This window comes from Pseudochaenichthys georgianus, chromosome 6 (genome assembly GCF_902827115.2).
Source record: "Pseudochaenichthys georgianus chromosome 6, fPseGeo1.2, whole genome shotgun sequence".
Lineage (NCBI taxonomy): Eukaryota > Metazoa > Chordata > Actinopteri > Perciformes > Channichthyidae > Pseudochaenichthys > Pseudochaenichthys georgianus.
The window spans coordinates 39,267,678-39,284,823 of record NC_047508.1 but is presented as its reverse complement, the minus strand read 5'-3'; the positions used below and the strand labels follow the sequence as shown (position 1 = coordinate 39,284,823).

General features: G+C 41.3%; 1 protein-coding gene across 1 annotated transcript; it reads left to right on the top strand.

Moving 5' to 3' along the window:
* Window positions 1-7,536: 7,536 nt before the first annotated feature.
* Window positions 7,537-14,132, top strand: hapln3 (hyaluronan and proteoglycan link protein 3). The gene is made up of 5 exons (XM_034085322.1): window positions 7,537-7,652; window positions 8,431-8,566; window positions 11,252-11,650; window positions 11,977-12,279; window positions 13,026-14,132. Exons 2-5 carry the CDS (start codon window positions 8,437-8,439, stop codon window positions 13,301-13,303), a joined length of 1,110 nt encoding a protein of 369 aa, XP_033941213.1. The 5' UTR covers window positions 7,537-7,652; window positions 8,431-8,436; the 3' UTR covers window positions 13,304-14,132.
* The last annotated feature ends 3,014 nt before the right edge of the window (window positions 14,133-17,146 follow it).

The window sequence follows — 17,146 nt, the reverse complement described above, 5'->3', positions numbered from 1 at the left end:
TCATCTGCTTCTGCCGCCACAGTATTCTAAACCCTTCCACCCCATGAATTATGAATAATGGGCTTGTGCAATATTATACTGTTAGTTTTGATAACAATGAATATTAATTCAAACCCCTTTAAAAAATGCATGAGGGGATAGCGGTGCCACTGAGAGGGCGAGGAAGGATGCTGGTGTCAAACACTGTTCAATATTTGTTATTGTTGCAGACGCTTCCAAGTTCCCCATGTCTGCATGCATTTTATTGACTAGTGTTACAACCGATTTCTGAATTTATTGGTGACATAGCTTCATTTTCTTTCCGGTGTTCATCAACATTCAAAATATTGTAGATATATTGTTTCCCAGGTGTTCAGGATTTCTATTTTTGATCAAAAAATATTCATGTTTTTATGGTATTATGAGTTCATTTCAAGATTCCTTTATGTTTGGCCTTTGTATGTTGAAATGAAGAATAAATAAAGAATTTAAAACATATACCCTGTCCTTCTGTGTGTTTTTACTGCATGGCATATATAGTGTCACTCACACTGCTGAATTAATTGGAGCCGTTTTCCATTTAAAAAGGTGGAAGATCAAAAGAGGGAAAGCACTGAGGGTCCTTTCCCCTGTTTAGCATTTAAACGCCCCGGGGGCCTAATCTCTCTTTGTACCAGGTATCTCCACGTCTCCTCCTCAGCCTCATTACAGTCTGAAGGTCACAGTAAAGTGGGGGAAATCCTCAGCAGGGGTTTCAATCATGAGAGAAAAGATTCCTGCTGTGAAGGTTAAACGATGTTGGAGCCTCACTGGATCGATGTTGTGCTGCAGCGTTTCAGCACAGCATAAAATGTTGCCGTGCCACCAGATGTGTGACTTTTGGTTTCCCATTAGTAAACCCCAGACAACTGTTGTCTTACACGATGATCTCATCTCGAACCCCTCCCAAACACACCAGCTGTGTTCCCCTCGCAGTTGCTTGTGTTTAAAGTGTTGAGGACCTAATGACAGCTTTATATCCTCCGAGTCCCCTTTGTTATTTAATAAAACTCTCCCATTCCCCGTCCTTTCTTCCCTCCTTGTCCTTTTCTAGAAGTGCAGTTCTTACTAGTCCAGTATGTAAAGGACACATTGTTTTCTTTCTTTATACTGATGCGTTAACTGACTTGTTAATGGTGATTCACATTGTGTGGCTGTGCTTCACCAATAAGGAACTAATTGCCTTAAAAATGCATTTTGCTTCCTGTATGTAGTCACATTTTGTTCTATAGAATTTTGAAGCCACTCTTTTACAATAACTTGCAGGATTTTATTTTCATATCGTATATTGGGAATAGGCTTAATTATTTGAGCACATTTTGAAAAAAAAACATAAAACCAACAATACTAGGACTAACTTGCTTGTATGGAAGGGGATTAACGCCATATATGACTTTTATTTTGGTTTGACCAACGCTTTTTTGAGTCTATATATTCTCTGAATACTACGATTTTGTTGTTGTTTTGAGTTCATTCTCAGAATTCAGTTTTTCCCCCGCAGAATTCTGAGAATAAACATTTCAAGTTAATTTGTCATTTAAAAAATCCTTTTACCAAAAACATTCAGATGAAAGCAAGAGATTATGACCAACGTTCGTTAACCATCAGAATACCAAGGAAAGATTGAGTTTCGAGTTCATTCTGAGAAGAAAATATGTCGGATCAAATCATTATTTGTTTAAGTCAGTAAGTGTATTTTTCTACCGACAAAAGGTTGTGGATTATTCAACAAATACTGCCCTATACGTTCAATGTCACTCGGATATTATCTCGCAGAGTTGTGTTGGAAAATATGTGAAATTGAATCCGTCTCGCTGCACATCCATCAGCTCCGTGTCGGCCTCGGTTTGGTTTCCTGGCATGCCAGCTGGCCGGGGACGAGGCAGGAAACTGGAGGCGCCGCAGCAGCGGGCTCAAGCAGGAAGGATCCACTCCTGGAAAACAACTGGTATTTTAGATCCGGTATGCACCAAGTCAGACAAAACACCTCAAGGGACGTCACCTAAAAGAGGGGAAATCCTATGTTATTTCTGCTCAAATAAATGCTCTTAACTGTGGATCTGACAGGTGATGAGTGGCTTTTATCATAAATACACTTCTTAAATGGCATTTGGTTTGTTTAGTTGTTGCTAAACTTGCGTCAGAGAGTAACAACAAGATGGGGAATTGTAGTGTTTACTTGTTATTACAGCTCATTTTGCCCTCTATCTTTTAATCACGCTTGAAACCGTCACCCTGAGCCCTGCAGTTCACCCTCCTGTTGGTCTTTTATTGAAACCTTCCTCTCTAATCATTTCAGTCCCGCTGGAAACACACTCTTCCCCCCCCCCCCACACACACACACACCATGTATACATCACTTCAGGGGACATTACATTGACTTACATGCATTTCCTGGAGACTTATCCTAACCTTAACCATAACCAACACATGCCTAACCCTAACCCTTACCCTAACCAAGTCTTCACCCTAAAATTAATGATCCCCCTCATGGGGACCTCCAATTTGTCCCCATAAGGGAGGCGAGTCCCCACACGTGACTGTGTAAACAGATTTAGGTCCCCACAAGTATAGTAATGCTAGGACACACACACACACACACACACACACACACACACACACACACACACACACACACCCCTTCTTGGGGTCTGACCTCTGTATCACGAGTCTCTGCTAATGACAATGTGTGACTTCAGACACGATCACCTGCTCTGACACAAACACACAGTCATCTCTTCGGGCTTCTCTCGACCTGAATGTTGCTGTTCTTGCAGAAATTACACCCCCAGTTAGAGGGGCTGCTGGTATTTGGGGCCCCGGGCCAAAAGCTTTCATGTGGGGCTTTGGGAAGAGCAGCGGTCTGTCTCTTCAAACACACTGGGAGATAATGGCTTCGAGACACACAGGGAGGGTGGCTGAGAGCGGGGGGGCCGTCGTTAACAGACACTAAAGAGGGGGTTTAGTGGCTGTTAATGACTTATCTCTCTGCCTTTTACAATGTTATGATGTTCATTTTCTTTGGGGATGAAACTAATTTACTGCATCACTATCATCCATTAACAGGGCGACCCAGAAGTAGGCATTGCAACGGCTTCCTCGACAAAAGCAGTGTGATCTTTCCATTGGATTTCAGTATAGTGCAGAAAATAAGCTTTGGAGCAAACGGGTTTATGACTTATTTACTTTACACGTGTTAATCAGCAGAACCATCTCCATAAAGGTACAACCGTTTGTGATCTTTAAAGCATAAATGCAATTGGCAGAAGACAAAAGCCATCATGGTGTCATGACTGTGCATCACCAACACTCAGCTGAAGGTGGACTCGTGTCGGCGTGATGACGTTTACTATTTAGTAACTTGTTAGCAACCGCCATTTTTCTGACACATACTTATTGACTGACGTGTTTTTTGTCATGGAATAAAACGTGAACATCTCCTCCTCCTGTGTTAACCACAGACTTTATCTCAGGTGTCTAACTTCAGAGACTTTTGAAAACCATTGTCTTCAAGACGAGGGAACCAAAAGTGTTCAAATGCAAACTCACTTCCAGGTTTGAGGACTCATTCCTGCACCACTTTATACCTAGACTACATGCCACAGGAGCAATGGCCCAAGGTAGAGGATGGGGACCGTGCTATAAGTGCTTTTTTGGTTTGTAAAGATAGATACAGATACGAGACAACACATAAGGCTACCAACTGCAGTCTTTGTACATGATGCTCATTACAAAGTTAGCTATCGTGGCGTCCCCCATTTACCAAATGTCATTGCAATCCATTCATTAGATGTAGAGATATTTGACTCATAAAAACACATGCTTAAATAAAAGTCAGAGGATTGTGAGTCAGTAGCATTCATCCTCTTGGAACCGTGAATTTTCGCACTGTTTCGTGGTATCCATAGTAGTGGTGCACCACTCTTCCCTGGAGAGATGTGTTGTGGCTTAAAAGGAAATCCCAGGCAAGGAAGTGAGCCCTTCTGAACCCGGCGTAGATATTTTCTTTCAAAGCAAATATTTCAGATGGAAGTGGAGAGAAGAAGGACCGAGTGGTTTCAGTGCGTCAATGATGAGTGAAGATGCAAGCATTCAAAAAATGCACCGAAATCTTAACCATAGATTAATTAACTTATTTTAACCTTGTTTTAGTGACAAATGCGACAATAATGTCCTATTTGTATGACAGTTTCCACATGGTGTAAGTGTGTTGGGAAGAACATAATGAAATTGCTGTTTGTGGTAAGAGGAGGAGTGGCAGACTCACAGTTGTTGTGGGTTTGTGGACAGAAAAGAAAGTAAGAATGAAGGGAGGAAGAGAAGGAGAACAACATGAGGAGTTCAGTTTAGGGGAAACCACAACTGATGAGGTTTGTTGTGATCCAGATCTGGGATTGTCTGCTACAGATTTAATCCCTCACTTCAACATTAACGTAGATTGACTGTCTGCAAGGTCACATCAAGTCAAACTGAACGTCAAGGGCCCATAAGTGAAAATAAATATGCATAATATCAAATAATTGTCTACTTTTTGTTTAAAAGGGAGACATGTTGTTGTGGGGTCGTATGAGGTACTTCTCCAAAGTCAGTTTGCACTGCTAACACAGCTACATGTATTCTAAAGGAAAGGTCATGTGACTGCTTCCCCTCGCTGTGAGACTGCGATACGATCTATGTTTCCAGCAGGGAACTAAAGCTGTGATCTATTATCCCTTCAAAGTCACCAGACTCCATCGACGAAAACAGTCATTTTACCGCGGGCCGGCGATCACAGAAGATACTGCTGTCGCTATTGGTTGTCTTATTTTTTGTGTTCCTTTGAATTTTGTAAAGCAGAACTAAATACTGTTTAACTAAAGTCACACAAAAACACTAACAAACCATCTGATCAAGGCAGAATAAGTGCAGCATCTCCCAGGTGCTCCGGTATGAGGTAAAATTACTGTTTTTGTCAATGGAGTCTGGTGGCTTTGAAGAGACATTGAAAAGCTTCAGATCTCAGGAAAGTTCTGACAGTAAGGTAAAGCAGTGACATTATACCAAAACAAGGTACAGTTCAAACCATATGAACCTTTTTTAGTGGCTGAATTGCGTTGTGCTGCTAAAGAAGTTAACTGCTTTGCTCCTGTTTCAGTATTTCTGCTTTATTCTCCAAACTATGGTCAATATCATATACCAGCCAATGGTGGTAATACACTGACTATGGATAAGGACCTCATTCAACCCCATTTCAAAACATCTGAACTCTCCCTTTATTCTAATTTCATTTTAGAGGACGGAAGAGTATGATGGTAGGAATGTGGTAAATACACACATTGTAACCTTGATTAGTGACCACAAGTGATTTAAAGTGAAACCCTCAACATCCTCGTCGTCTTCCAGTGGCTCGAGATCTCTTGATCGTGGGTTTTTGTTATTCGGGCCGGGGTGTCAGTCAAGTCAGAAGAAAAACTGCAGTGGCTTCAGAGCGCTGACCGCAGAGGAAGGAGTTGCGTGCAGGACTTTCAGACTTTAAACATGGTGTAGTGTTGTGGCTCTTCTGGGGACAATAAATATCACGTTCAGGATTCACGCTGTGCTCGTGTCAGGAGGGCAGCTTCCATCTGCACCGTGAAAACCTGCCGTTACTCAGATATTCGGGCAGCAGCTCCTTCTCTCTCGGTCCCACTGGAGAACTGGAATTGCTCTTGTTTTCCAACACGGCTGCTATTATTTCCACCAACGATTGAAATATGTGGTCATGTGGCAATATCTGCTGTGTGACTTGAGGGCATGGCCGAACACGGGGCATTCAATAACAAGCTATATCAAGCCTATCAGGAAAGGAGAAGTTGGCAGCACGTCGATGCTGTTCAAAACAACTTTCACAATTGTTTCTCAAAAAACCTGCCATATATCTTGGTAATTTAAAAAACATGGACTTTGTTGTGGATCTTAACTCTTAGGACATTAGAATTTAACACAATACAAACACAGACAATGTTTATTACTGTAAAAGATGACACTCTTGTACACTTCAAGAGACAAAATACTTCCAACAAATCAGTCAGAAGATTATCTTAAATGTTAACTCTCTGTCACACAAAGTCACTCGCATGATAATGTGGAGCTGGATATTTGGACCATCAATGGTTTCCTGTCAATAGTCAACCTTTAAAGCAGGAAACACAGATAGTAGAATAGCCGTCATTAAAGGGTTCCCTATACGACAATGATTAAACCAACATGATAACAAAACAACAAGGCCTGCTTCGAGAAGTTTTTCTTGGTTTCTCCATCACCTGCCCAACATTTTTCATTTAAAGGATTAAGATAATGTTTCTATCAACAGCTCATGATGACACATTCAAGTGGAAAAACACTCATTTATATTTTAAAATCCAGGGTCAGTCTAGGTTGCGTCATTTTGAGAAAAGGCACACCTGCGTTGTTAAGTGTTAACGAGGACTTTCCTCTGCTGTTAAATGAACCTTAACCTGTCAAAATGACCAGGGTTTGCTTTCATGAAGCTACAACATGTTGAAGCCTTATATTCTTTATTTGGATAAACAAGATATTGCACATCCCAAATTGGTTGAAAAAGGTTGAGAAGGCGATCCTTTGAAGGGATGAGACGGAAATGGGTCAACTGTTTTGACCTGACCCCTGTTAATTTTTAAACAATGATGCTAACACAATTGAGGTGGCATCTAAGATGTGCTGACGTGGCGTATCTGTACGGGTATTTGTATTAGTTTCACAGTTTTCACAATAAGTCAATAAAGTATTACGAATATAACAATTACCCATGTGACTGATATTCTATTTAGTTAGTTATATCATAAGTGTTGCTTGATTTGTAGTAAGTTGAAGAGGAGCCTCACATTGTGTATTACACCATCTGTCTTAACTGTGGTATTTTTTATTACGTAAAGTACATGTTCCACTACTGATAACTGTTACAATGAAGTAAAACTATTAAAATAAGGGGAAAGCAGAATATTGTTGTATTTGTGAAGTTGGAAACATTAACAAATGCTTTTCTAAATCATTCATCCCTTCTGCACTCAAACTTTTAAATTCTTGAAAAGGCGTTTAACTTGATTATTTATTTATTATTGTGATGCTTTGAACTATTTATAGTGTAAATTGGAATTATCCACATCTGTGCTCCCGGGTGTATCTGTGTGTTTTCATATGTTCCTGCCTGTGTACATGACATAAGCTGCTGCTCATCATAACCAATTGCCCCTTGCGGGATTAATAAAGTTGTTGATTGATTGATGTGTGCATGTTAAATGACTCAAACAATGAAAAAAAGTTGTCAATTCATTATTTGTTTCCAGTAAAAGCATAACATGAAGAGAAAAGGCTTAAGAAAAGCACAAATACCTAATTACGAGTATAAGTACGCATTTTATTTATTTTTTGTTTTCTGGTCTCGTGCATGATGTGAGGTCACTGCTCACTTCAAAGGGGATGCCTCGTCGCGTGACGTAGCGCTCGTGCTGCTCTCAGTGTGTCTGCGCGAGGCAGAGGATGAGGAGGAGATGATCTGAAGACGCTGAGAGGACTGCTGCTTTCTGTGTGACTCACTTTACGACTTCTTGGTTCCCATAGACGGACGATAAAGCGGCGGAGGATTTAAACCGGAGGTACTTCACTGTTTGGCTTTTTCTTTAGTTTTTCATTCTTGATTTACGGGTGAATTTTCGAGAAATGGTAGCCTAATAATTCAGTTAGTCAACAGAGAGTAGTAACACTGTATAGGCTATACATTGTAAAGCAGAACGGAAGAAGTAATTAAAATGTAATGAATGTAGTGATTACATTAACATATCATTATTATAATCATAGCGTTATTGGTGATAGGGGGTTGCAATCTTTAAAGGCAGAGAAAGAGAATATGAAGGAGATAATTGAATATATTAAACGTATAATGACAGGGGTTTGAGAGAAGTTTATTTAGTTCCTAATAGATTGATAGTCTATAATGTCATAAAATAAAATGAGTGATACATGTTTTTTATATACTTTGACGTCATTTTTACAAATGTAGGATGAAAGTAGGCTGTGTTTAACAACCATTGTGAACACACCAAACATTCTTTCATCTAAAACGCTGAAGAAGCTCATGTTTTATTTATGTATTTATTTACATTTGTATTAATGTAATGCAATACTGATTCTGACATTGGATTATCAGCACTCCACCGTCTCCTTTGAGTCACATATTTTAGGGATTTTGAAAGAGAATTATGTATACCTCTTTAATACAGATATGCTTTAATACAATTGCGTGCATCGAATTAATTGCTTGCCAGTGTGTGATTCATCGGCGTCCTCCTCTTGGTATATATGTTGCTAATATTAGTAATTGACCGCAGAGCAGATAGGGGTTCACTCATGTTGTGACGGGTGCTCCCTCCGCAGATCACCATGCTGACCCCGCTGCGCCCCCTGCTGGCCGCCTGCCTGCTGCTGCTGCCCGGCTCTCAGGCCTGGAGCCCCCGCTACAACAACGGCTTTCACTACCAGGACATCAGCCATGGGAACGGAAACGGAGAGAGTAAGTGTGTGTGTGTGTGTGTGTGTGTGTGTGTGTGTGTGTGTGTGTGTGTGTGTGTGTGTGTGTGTGTGTGTGTGTGTGTGTGTGTGTGTGTGTGTGTGTGTGTGTGTGTGTGTGTGTGTGTGTGTGTGTGTGCGCGTGCGTGTGTGTGTGTGTGTGTGTGTGTGTGTGTGTGTGTGTGTGTGTGTGTGAGTGTGTGTGTGTCTAAAAGAGAGGGCTGTGCATGTCTATGTGTGTTTTAATGTGTGAGAATTGTTGTAGCACATTTGTTCCCTTGCACTATTTTATTTAATTTATTTGTTTTATGTCCAATATATATTCATGTTGCATTGTTGGAGGAGCATGTGACTTAAGTGTTTCATTGCCATATACTAACTATGGATATGGATATATTTCCATGTACTTCTACTCCACTACTAAAGGGAAATATTCTACCCTTTACACTACAGAATGTATTTTTAAGTTACTGGTTCATTTCCATATTCCGATTGATAATAGCGCTACAAAAATATTTAAACAAATGAATTATGATTTATTACATCATTCAGCTGCAGGCAAATAAAGTTGAAATGTGCTCCTTCACTCACTTAAACATTAGTTAGACTTGCGTATGAATGCAACACTGATTATAATCACGTGATGATTCTGAAATGGGGCTGCCTGCATGATCTTATTTTGATATGTGAAAGCTAATATGTTGGTATTTTTTAGTAAAACTTTAAATACTGTTGACTTGAAACAGAATATTTGACACAATCAGAGCAAGTCAGAACTTTGAATACTATTCCACCTCTGCTGTGTGTGAGAAGCAGATTCATATTTGTTTACATCACAGCAGCTGGATGTGCTGGGAGGAGCGGTTGAAATAACAAACTCTTATTGATGTTGTTTTTATAACTGTTGACCTGTGGGAGTGTGGTGAACATATCCGTTTGTGTTGCACTAAACAAAATATAGACCTATCCAAAGTAATTAGTAGCGTTTATTTGTCTCATATAAAGGAAATAATATAAGACATTTGGGACCACTGTTAACATGAAAATCATAGACTGTATACAAAGTTGGAAATGCAGACTCATTGACGTAAACAGTCCAGCAGGAGGCGCACATTCTGTGTTTGATGTCAGACCAGTGGAGGGTTAGAATATGACTGAACACTTCTTTCTCAGGGCAGTTTCTCTAAATGCATTTGTGTGAATAATAACATTTATGATTACGCTCTAATCCATGAAGTTTGGCCAGAGAGACTGTATTGATGTTTTTAGTAACACCTTAGTTTAACAGGTAAACATGTCCACTGTGAGGTCACAGCTGTGAAATGATGCTGATTCAAAACAGCTAAATTAATCTTATTGAAATATCAGTGCCCCAATTTAACTCCTGTAAAAAAGTGTCTTCCTATCTTTATGTGTTGCACCATAACATCAATGCAACTTCCTTAATATACTTATTAACCTGGCAATAAACTGGATTCTGATTCTGGTTACAAATCTGTGGGACCTTGGGATGGAGGATTTAAGACAAAGTGCTCCATTACATGACCAGCGAGGAGTAAAGGCACTTATCAGAAAGATTTAGCTTTAATAATCCTATAAATACATATTATTAAAGGTCTCCTATTATACACTGTTTTTCATCAATATGTTATAGGTCTCAGATACATGTCTCTGATTGGCTGAAACACCAAACAGATCATTGCAGCATTACCCATAATCCACTCTGTTTCAGCCCTGTTTCCAAAGTGCTGATTCTCTGTCTGTTACTGTAGATGAAAATAAGGAGCCCCTCCCCACGCCCCTCTGAGAGACATTTGGTTACAAAGAACACAATGGTGCTCTTGGAGGAGATTCAGGTGATAAGGGGGGGGGGGGGGTTACCTTGGTTGCTGATTGGCTAATGGTTACACAAGACAACACATCGTTATGACATCATAAAGTGGCCAAAATCTGATCAGCTCATTTTCAGACAGGTTTTTATAGAAATGGATCAAAAAGAGAAAGAAACTTTTTTCCTGAAACATTCAGAGTCTCTTTCCACAGAGGGGACACATGTTGATGTAGAAGAGACATGAAGAAGAGGGGACACATGTTGATGTAGAAGAGACATGAAGAAGAGGGGACACATGTTGATGTAGAAGAGACATGAAGAAGAGGGGACACATGTTGATGTAGAAGAGACATGAAGAAGAGGGGACACATGTTGATGTAGAAGAGACATGAAGAAGAGGGGACACATGTTGATGTAGAAGAGACATGAAAAAGAGGGGACACATGTTGATGTAGAAGAGACGTGAAGAAGAGGGGACACATGTTGATGTAGAATAGACATGAAGAAGAGGGGACACATGTTGATGTAGAGGAGACATGAAGAAGAGGGGACACATGTTGATGTAGAATAGACATGAAGAAGAGGGGACACATGTTGATGTAGAGGAGACATGAAGAAGAGGGGACACATGTTGATGTAGAAGAGACATGAAGAAGAGGGGACACATGTTGATGTAGAAGAGACATGGAGAAGAGGGGACACATGTTGATGTAGAAGAGACATGAAGAAGAGGGGACACATGTTGATGTAGAAGAGACATGAAGAAGAGGGGACACATGTTGATGTAGAAGAGACATGAACAAGTGGATTTTGCATAATAGGTGACCTTTAATGTTTCTGTTCTTGTGTCTTCTCTAGTCTACTTTAACGGGGTGCGCCTCCTGGTGGAGTCCCCGGAGATCTCGGTATCGGCCTCCAGGGGCAGCAGTGTCACGCTGCCCTGCCACTTCCACTACGAGCCCGAGCCCTCCGCGCCTCGCAGGACTCGGGTCAAATGGTCGTGGCTTCCCGCCAACACCGTCAGTGCACCCGTGTCCATGCAAGCCCTCGCCATGGAAACGGAGGTCATGGTGGCCATGGGCAACCGTCACCGCAGCTACGGCAGCTTTAAGGGAAGGGTCCGCCTGCGACGCTCGGCCCCGGGCGACATGTCGTTGGTGATCAACGAGCTGCAGCTCAACGACACGGGGAGATACCGCTGTGAGGTGATCGACGGCCTGGAGGACGAGAGTGTGACGGTGGACCTGGAGATGAGGGGTGAGGAGAGTGTGTGAGTGTGAACTGGAGATGAGGGGTGTGTGCATGTCATGTCCTCCAAAAAGCCAAATCTTAGTTTAGGGGAATATGTGGTTCTTCCATCAAAGTCCCCGCTGCAAGGACACTACTTCGCCAAGAGGAGAGGGGCTGGCCTTTTTGACAGAAGTGAAACAGAAAAAATTCAACTGGTGCACCTTTCCATCATACTTACCAAAATCCTTTTCATTCATAATCATTGCTCTTCCTTAATGGACAGCATCGTACCACCAGGTCTATGTCTATGTATCACCATAAAAGCTCATTTCTAACCTCTCCTCCCTCTGCAGGTGTGGTGTTCCCCTACTTCTCTCAGAAAGGACGCTACCTTTTTAACTTCTTTGAGGCCAAACAGGCGTGCCAGGACCAGGAGGCCACACTGGCTACATTTGAGCAGCTCTTCACGGCGTGGGATGAGGGGCTGGACTGGTGTAACGCCGGCTGGTTGGCTGACGGCACAGTGCAGTATCCAATCACAGCCCCTCGTGACGGATGCGGTGGAGATGACTTAGCTCCTGGTCTGCGCAACTATGGACAACGACATCGCCTCCTCCACCACTACGACGCCTTCTGCTTCTCCGCCTCTGTCAAGGGTCAGTATCTGATTGGGAACTTTTCAAAAGGTGCAAGATATGGCCATAGATATCTACTTATTCTGGGGCAACGATAATGAACTTAATGAACAGACTAGGCCCATTCTTTCTTGTAATACCACTTCCTCCTCGAGATGCAACAGTGAGTCACTCGTGTCCAGTTTCTACTTATTAAAGAATGAAACAACAATCAAAGAAAATATTCGAAAGACCAGAGAAGTAGAGCCGTCCGAGGCCATGTCGAATTTCACGTTGGAAGTACAGGGTCAGTTTATCGGTTTCAATCCAATGAGGCAGAAACAAAAACGACTCGTGTTTCACAACTCGTCCTCCTCGCCTTTGGCTGGTGGTTTTGGTTTTGCCTCGTATTCGGGTAACACAAAACCGGCGCTAGGGTTTGGCTGAGATTGAGCTTCTGTAGACGCTAACTGAAGTTCCATCTCCAATTCCCTTTGCGCCTTTTTCTTATGTCATGTGGTCTAATGGTGCAGACAGGATGAGGCGAAAGTATAGGTTGTTTTTCAGTTTCCGTAGAGTCAGATTTTGTTTGTTAAATACAGCTTACATGAACTGTTCAGCTCCCGGTTTCTGTCACAGTAAACACAAAGATGGCTAGCACGCGCTATTTTAACCTACTAGGCCTTTTTATATAACTGATGAATGTACATTTAGACTGTCTACTCCTCGTCTTCAAACCCAAATACACCAAGTTTAATCTCTTCACCTATGATTCTCTTCTGATTTAGGGACCGTGTACTTCCTAAAGCACCACACCAAGCTCAACTTCACAGAAGCGGTCCAGGCTTGTGCCAGTGATGGAGGTCAAATAGCCAAAGTGGGCCAGATGTACGCCGCCTGGAGGCTGATGGGGTTGGACCGCTGTGACGCCGGATGGTTGGCTGACGGGAGCGTCCGTTATCCCATCACAAAGGCCCGAGCTAACTGCGGCCCACCAAAACCAGGGGTGCGTAGTTTTGGGTTCCCCCCTCTGAGCCTGAAATTTGCCGTCTACTGTTATCGGTAGATGCTTCGGCTCAAAATAAGACAAATTGGTTCAAAACTGGGTTTGTGAGGTTAGCATTAGCTATAGCCTGGGAGCAAATGAGCTGTTTCTTCACTTCTGAGCTATTTCATTTGGTTTAGTCACACTCCACCTCCGTAAGACTATATTCGTATTGAACTTTACTTCCGACAACCTCTGTTTAAATGTACATGTATCTTGGGATGCCACTTGTACTTAATAAAATGTCTCTGTAGGCTATATGGCCAGAACAAGAACATTACACCCACGTCTCAATACAAAACCATGGACATTAGCATGCTGCGTATACAGCTACAATATTTTTAAACCCTATTTTTGAGGTTGATATTGGGCAATAAGGCTCACTGTCTGTGTTCCAGTTCACCTCAGAGGTGTCAGTGGGTTTCGGGCAACTTTTGGGTAAGTGCCGTGCTAAAAAGCACCTTGTTGGATGAGGTAGTGAAGAGTGTTTTCCTCTCAGATCTTTCCAGATGGTCCATGATTGTACTCTCATTTACTCTAGGTAACTCTTTTTGACTTTCTAACACTGTGAAATATACTAGAGTCTTTGTATGTCTTTGTATTCCATTAGAGAAGTGTAATGCATCTCTTTTTGCATTTTTCTGGGCGATTAAGATTAGTGCTCTGTGATGGAGAAACCAGAATTTAAGAGTAAGTATCTGTATTGTTGTTATGTTTAAACTACCTTACCTTGTTTACATCCTGTGTGGAAGAAGAAGCAGTGTTTCATCAAATACTTATGTATCTAATGGTTTTGTGTTTCATTGTATATGTATATGCATTTGTACTGTTTTCTACACATTAATAAAAAGACTACTGTAAAGATGTTTTCATACAAAGTGCATTGGTTATAATATTGGGTGATTTAGGAAAAATATAATTTATTTCATACATCAAAGTTATTGCAGACGGAACATGTGTAGTTTCGTGTCTCTTTGTGGTCCACCGTTTTTGTCTCATAATTGTTTTACGGCTTTTTGTAGTAATTATGCGTCCCAACACTTTGGTCCCTGGAGATGTGCCCTGTAGATATTTTAGTAATCCGTCCATGCAAGTACAACTATTATAAATCATAAGAAATAGTTTGGTAGATTAGCAGGAGTGTTGTTAGAGAATGGAGGACTGATTAGCCACTGATGCTAAACCCCTGGAGACACCATGATAACAGCTGAAGAGGATGGGTTTCACCATGAGCAGAGAATCTCTTTTCTTTTACTGCTGTTTTGGACCATGTGATGGTTTTGAAGGCTCGAAATCCACTTCAAAGCCTTGGTACGGTGCATGGGTGAAACAGAGTCCAGTCTGGCTGCTTTGGGTGAGTCAAACGTTTGTTAACTACAGTTATCAAGCTAAGTTTGAATGTATGCATGCTAAGGCTAGCAGGTTGGCATAACACCTTGTTAACATGCTAGCAGGCTTAGCCATTAGCTTATCAAAGTCACCAGCCAGGGCTAGCTAGCTTAGTAAGCAATGTCTATCCGTTAAGTTAAGCGTTTTTTTGGGGGGGGGGGAGGTTTGGATGGCAAGAAACACACTCAAAATTTAAATTAAGCTATTGAGAATAAAAGGAAGAGCCATGTATTTTATAACTAACAAATGCTGAACAACGCCACTTTTTTGTCTGTTTTCTTTTTAATGGGACCATCATTTACTGAATGAATATCAGGAGAACATTTTAAACTAGCAATTTAGACCATCAAGTCATTAGGAACATGTCTGAGAAAGTAAAGTGATAAATTCATTTCTCATAGACTTTTACAAGCTAACTTATCTTTCGCCCCCTGCTGGCCACTAATGATAATGCGTGTTTAAGACTTAATGACTTTACTTTATTAGAATTGAAAAGGTTGTCACTTGGTGGCTAAATACTGATTATCGGTTCTCAAATTTACAACATATTTAGATTTTTGTTATGCTTTGAATTTGCTGGATTTATGAAACACTGATGTTTTCAGTGATTTGTCTGAGCCACCCCTGGTTGGTGTGGCTCTCAAGGTGTGATACAGTTTCTCTCACAGTCCAAACAGGAATGCCAGGGTAGAGAGGTGAGATGGGTACCTGACTTGTACAAAACAGCCACTGTATGTAAACAGCGTCTCTCTGTCTGGGCGCGAAATGCACTTTTAGGTGAGTGGGGTCGAAGCGTCACTACGCCCTCCTGCATCCCGGTGTGAACAGTAGTCCCAGTGATTATATGGTCAGCTAGTTTTTCATCAACACGTCCTATTTACACCTGAACACACACACATAAACACACACAGGGATTACATGCCTACACGCACACATGAGATTAATGTACACACACACATATACAGTGTGACTGCAAACGTGCAACGTGCACAGAGAAGACCTGTTTGAGGCGACTGATGGGATGAAGGTAGGCGCTGTCGAAGAAGAAGGAGCTATTTACTGCGAGTGTTTCACGGTGGGGTTCCTCAGGAAGGTGGAAACTAACTAAATGCCAGGTTTGTTCCTTTGGCTCGGAGAGTCCACCTCAAATTCAAACAGCTCTGGGGAAAGATGGTGTTTCTACAAAATGACAGAAAACCTCTGTGTGATTTTCATGAATGAAATACAGTTCTTTAATATAAAGTGTCAATGACTCCTGGATAATAAGTGATGCTTTGCACACGAGGCCAATAACTTCACAGAGAGATGATTCCAAGTTTTATTTGGTACAGCACAGTTCAGTATGTTCACATCAGGAACACAACAGACGTGTCTGTGTGCCACGTTACACACATTTTGGTTTACTCGTCTAAAGATTTGATGAACAATCTAAAAACGGATAAAGACTCACTGATGTTATCCTCCATGAGCATACACTCTAATATCCAGATCGACTTTATTTACTTTGAGCCAGCTAGGTGTAACTTTGTGGCGTCGTCACGCAAAGTCCTCTACTGTCATATTTTGTAGTGTGTATACTCAATTGTGAGTGTGTGTGTGTGTGTGTGTGTGCGTCCATGTGTGTGTGGTTGCTGTTTAAGAGTTTGAATCCTGACCTTTTAAAGGTCATGGTCATCATTTTAAAACCTCCATCTCAACCTCTCTTTTTAATTTAATTTTTAATATAATTTCTACTGTTTTCACAGCTTATTTTCCCTACAAGGTGTAATTCCTCACGTTTTAAGAAATACATTTCTGCTGATAGATCTGCATGAAACACAGCAACTTCCACAAAGATGTCTTTATTAGAAAAATCATGTTGTGTCTTCAGACGCCGTTTGTCAAAATCAAAAGTCATTCCTGCTTGATAAATAACTCATAGCTGCAACTTAACAGCTGTTTAAACTAACAAAGCAACACACGGATTGATGATGAACTAAACAATTAAATTGTCAGCTCTGTGTGGGTTATTGACAGATCCTGCTGTTCAGAGTATTTACAGTGAGAAACTTCATTCAGCAAACACTGAGTCTCATAAAAGCATGATCTGACGGTGCTGACATCGAGCGCTCTGGAGAAATGGCAAATGTAAACCTGCACAATTGGGAGGAGATGCCAAAAGCAACCAATTCAGTGTCATACTGTAGCTCTCACTTTGATTCAGTTTCCTTGCCACGTGTCAGCTCCAGGTGAGGATATGTTTAAGGTGCACTGGATTCAAATGATTAGCACAGAAGGGACTGAAGACTCCTAAAAGTGCATGAGTGCTGATTATTTTAATCCAGGTTTGTTGCAGTGACTTTATTTACGTCTTGATTTCTATATTCATCATCAGTTGGAACAGCACAATCATGTCAGTATTGCTGATACTGCGGTTGTGTTGTTGCACAGGGGCATCATCTCTTGCCTATCTGGGATTTTATGCAATACTGTAAG

Coding starts and splice junctions, on each gene's coding strand:
- hapln3 (XM_034085322.1), top strand. CDS start 8,437: ATGCTGACCCCGCTGCGCCCCCTGCTGGCCGCCTGCCTGCTGCTGCTG. Junction 8,567..11,251: donor TGGGAACGGAAACGGAGAGA/GTAAGTGTGTGT, acceptor TGTCTTCTCTAG/TCTACTTTAACGGGGTGCGC. Junction 11,651..11,976: donor GGTGGACCTGGAGATGAGGG/GTGAGGAGAGTG, acceptor CTCCCTCTGCAG/GTGTGGTGTTCCCCTACTTC.